The sequence below is a fragment of the Sceloporus undulatus genome, chromosome 2, assembly GCF_019175285.1.
Source record: "Sceloporus undulatus isolate JIND9_A2432 ecotype Alabama chromosome 2, SceUnd_v1.1, whole genome shotgun sequence".
NCBI classification, from domain to species: Eukaryota; Metazoa; Chordata; class Lepidosauria; order Squamata; family Phrynosomatidae; genus Sceloporus; species Sceloporus undulatus.
Genome location: NC_056523.1, coordinates 7,989,184 through 7,992,846, shown reverse-complemented (window position 1 = coordinate 7,992,846; position 3,663 = coordinate 7,989,184). Strand labels below are relative to the sequence as shown.

At 41.5% G+C, this 3,663-nt stretch overlaps 1 protein-coding gene across 1 annotated transcript; it reads right to left on the bottom strand.

Moving 5' to 3' along the window:
• Positions 1-596: 596 nt before the first annotated feature.
• LOC121923538 (gastrula zinc finger protein XlCGF71.1-like) lies at positions 597-3,657 on the bottom strand. The gene is made up of 2 exons (XM_042454057.1): positions 3,634-3,657; positions 597-1,603 (listed from the first exon to the last, which is right to left on the bottom strand). Exon 2 carries the CDS (start codon positions 1,437-1,439, stop codon positions 597-599), a length of 843 nt encoding a protein of 280 aa, XP_042309991.1. The 5' UTR covers positions 1,440-1,603; positions 3,634-3,657.
• Positions 3,658-3,663: the final 6 nt, after the last annotated feature.

The window sequence follows — 3,663 nt, the reverse complement described above, 5'->3', positions numbered from 1 at the left end:
ACGTGCTCAATAGCTCTTCACCCGGTTCTTCTATGTTCTCCTTAAAACTTAGTACAGTTCATACCATGTCATTTTTTTAGTGTCATTGTGGAGGGAGCTTCCCCACCTTCTACACTCACCATGCCCTTTGTCTGCACCCCCCCCTTTCTGACTTGTTTCGCTGCTGCGAAAGGTCAGAGGGTCCAGGCACTGTCTACAGTCTGAAGCTACATATGGGCTGCCATACTGCAGAGACGAAGATTATTTGGGTTTATCGGCCGCCATTCACTGGTCTTTTAATTGCGTAGCAGGAGAGGAAGAGCTTTATCCTCAACAGATTCTATCTCAGCTTTTGTCTATAATTTTTCATCACCTTTGCTCTAATCCAGTTCCCCACCGACGTTTTTGTTGTGTATTGATTTTCCTTGCCCACGTGTAATACATTTCTCCTTGCGAAATTCATTGTTAAAGTTTAGCCAGTACTCTTTTTAAGGATTGTTAGACTCGTGGTCTTTTCAAGGGATAGCCTGTGCTTTTACTTTGTTGTCGTCTTAAGCTTTGCTGCGCATGCTCTTATTCCTTCCCCCGCCGTCATGTGCAAGTTATGAACACAGGATTCAACAAGCTCTTCTTCCACCTCGCTTCTCAGATCTGGGAAACGTTGTGGTGAGCATTCTTTTATTTGTGTGGGTGCTCTGATGAAGTACAAGTTGTGAATTACGATAAAAGCATTTCTCACACTCCTGACATTTGTATAGTTTCTCTCCTGTGTGAATTTTCTGCTGGCTCACAAGGCCTCCTTTTTGAACAAAACAATTCCCATCCTCTTGGTGTTGGTACCGTTTTTCTCCCATGTGGATCCTCTGGTGGCGTAGAAGGTATGAATGCTGAGAAAAACATTTCCCACATTCTTGGCATTTGTATGGTTTCTCTCTTGTGTGAATTCTCTGGTGACCCTTAAAATATGACCTATAAGCAAAACATTTCCCACACTCCTGGCATTTGTATGGTTTCTCTCCTGTGTGACTTCTCTGATGGTCCAAAAAGTATGACTTACAAGCAAAACATTTCTCACATTCCTGACATTTGTATGGTTTTTCTCCTGTGTGAACTCTCTGATGGATCAAAAGGGCTGAATTCTCAGCAAAACATTTCCCACATTCATGGCATTTGTATGGTTTCTCCCCTGTGTGGACTCTCTGGTGCTTTATAAGGACTGCTTTCTGAGTAAAACATTTTCCACACTCTTTGCATTTGTATGGTCTCTCTCCTGTATGGGTTCGCTGGTGTTTCACAAGTTCTGCTTTCCAAGCAAAACATTTCCCACAATCCTTGCATTTGTGTGGTTTCTTTACTGTGTGGGCTTCTTGGTGGTCTACATTGAACAATGTATAAGCAAAACCATTCACGGAAATTTCTTTTTCCCCAGCATGGAGCCTCTTGTGAGGCACATGCGCCATATCTTGGGAAACACATTTCCTGGATATACTGCTTTTACAGGGCTTCTCTCTGATATAACTTTCCCCTTCTGAATGTTGGGCTTCCTGGCAGCTGGTAAGTTCCAGTTTTTGCCTAGAACACTTCCCATACTTAGCAGATACAAATGTTTTCCTCACGTTTTCTGCTGTGAAGAAGAAGAGGAAAAAAGAGAAAGAAACATTTTCAAAATCTGTGTGAAAAAGAATTTCAGGACATGGGAAAGGGGCTAAAGCCAAACAATTTTAAAGACAAATGAAACCTCAGAACAAAAGAAGAGGTACTATGCTTTCACTTGTGATTTATGTCTAGACTATCTGACAGCTATCTCCTCATTAGAGCCTGCCTGAATCTTATGATCTTTAGGGAGGGCTTTCCCCATCCCACCACCCTCCCAGACTCAGCTAGTGAGGATGTGGGAAGCAATGTTCTCGGTGGCGGCTCCTAGACTTTGGAACTCCACCCTGATGTAGATTCAATCTATCCCCTGTTGTCTTTTCACCAGCAGGCAAAAACATTCCTGTTTAAACATGCTTTTGGTCTAAACTGACGGGGTAGAAAGACAGGCAATTAGGTGTACTGCCGCCCCTGCCCCCCCCCCATATGCAGTATGCATTTCACGTGCTTTAATTGTTTTTAAATTAGTGTCTTAAAAGCAGGGGTTTAATTGGAAGAATGCCTTAATGCTTTTTTAAAACTTATATTGTTTTAGCTGCTCTTTTAAAATTTATATTGTAAGGTGCTTTGGGTCTCCATTGGGGGGAAAGCAGAATCAAATAAATAAATAATAAATAAACTTTCTCCTCGCTGCTCTTTAACACACCAGGTAAGACCTTTGCATTCTTCACAATATTTTGCTGTGTACAGGGTTTTTACATGCTGACATTCCTACATCATGCTACTGATTTCAATTTTGTTTCTCCCGCTATACCAGTTTTATTTGAGCTACTACAAAAACATAAAGGTATATGACAGGCTAAAGAAACTAATCAGTATGGGGGCAAGCACCTGGCTGGTTCAACTACTGTTCTCCTCTCTTGTTTGCGTAAGTCGCAGGGGCATATGCTCCCAGAGACATACAGCAGGATTACTGAGAACAAAGAAGTTGAGAGAAAAGTCTGAGATGAGGGTGAGGAGTTTCCTATCTGAGCTAGGATTGAACCCTAGAGTCCAGTGGGGCTCAGTAAAGATGGATCCTGTTGGACTGCACAGAAGACCCAAAACAGGAGTGAAAAACATGGGTTGTGTGGGCATACACTACCCTGACCCACCTGGTTTTGGTGCCATTTTCAAAATAGCAATAAGGGACAGTGAAAATTCATGACAATCAGGGCTGACAATAAGGAACCAACAGAAAGGACTTCAGTTAACTAATCTTCAAACTCGACAGCCCTTACAATAAGGGACATTACACAGCTCTGTAAGGGAGAAGCTTTCCTGTGGCCATAGGTGGGCCACTCTTTGACTGTACATCTATAGCATCCCACATTAGATAATAGACTGAATTATGTATAATGGCTTAGTTCTAAATAAAGATGTGTTTAGACTACATTGTTCATATTGATTTAACTCCATTTATTCATCTACAACTATTTAATAGATTTATTTGTGTAACTTTTAAAAAAGTATTTGATTCTTATAATAAAGAGGTATTGTCCTAATTCACTTTGACTAGAATGCCACTCCGTTATATGTCTTAATCTCATAACGCTTGGAAAAGTCTATCCTTATCTGTGGAACTTTGATCCCACTCCCCCCCAGTCAGCAGCTGAACATATTTTCCTCATTCCTGTCCTTTGTTTTTCTGTCTCTGAGCGATCCTCTACAAATGTCACCTCCCAGTACTGCTGCCCACTAGCTGTTGGCACATTGAGTCTGGATCCTCAGCAAAAGCCTCCCTGACTTGGGAGATCCTACCAGCAGCATTGGTACTATCAGCATAGCCTCACAGAAGAACAAAGTCCCACCATCACATTTTAGAACAGAAATTATCATCAACAAGGGAGCCTTACCAAGACAGTCTATAATCCCACAAGTTTCCTCTATGATCTGTGTATATAGTACTCATCATTTTCTCATTTGGGCTGAGTCAGGACCCCATTCAAGCTCTTAATACTGCTATTATAAATGCATTTTAAAACAGAAGACATAATCATTCAGGGAAAGAAAGAGCCTTACCAAGGGAAGTCACAATTCCATGTACCTCTC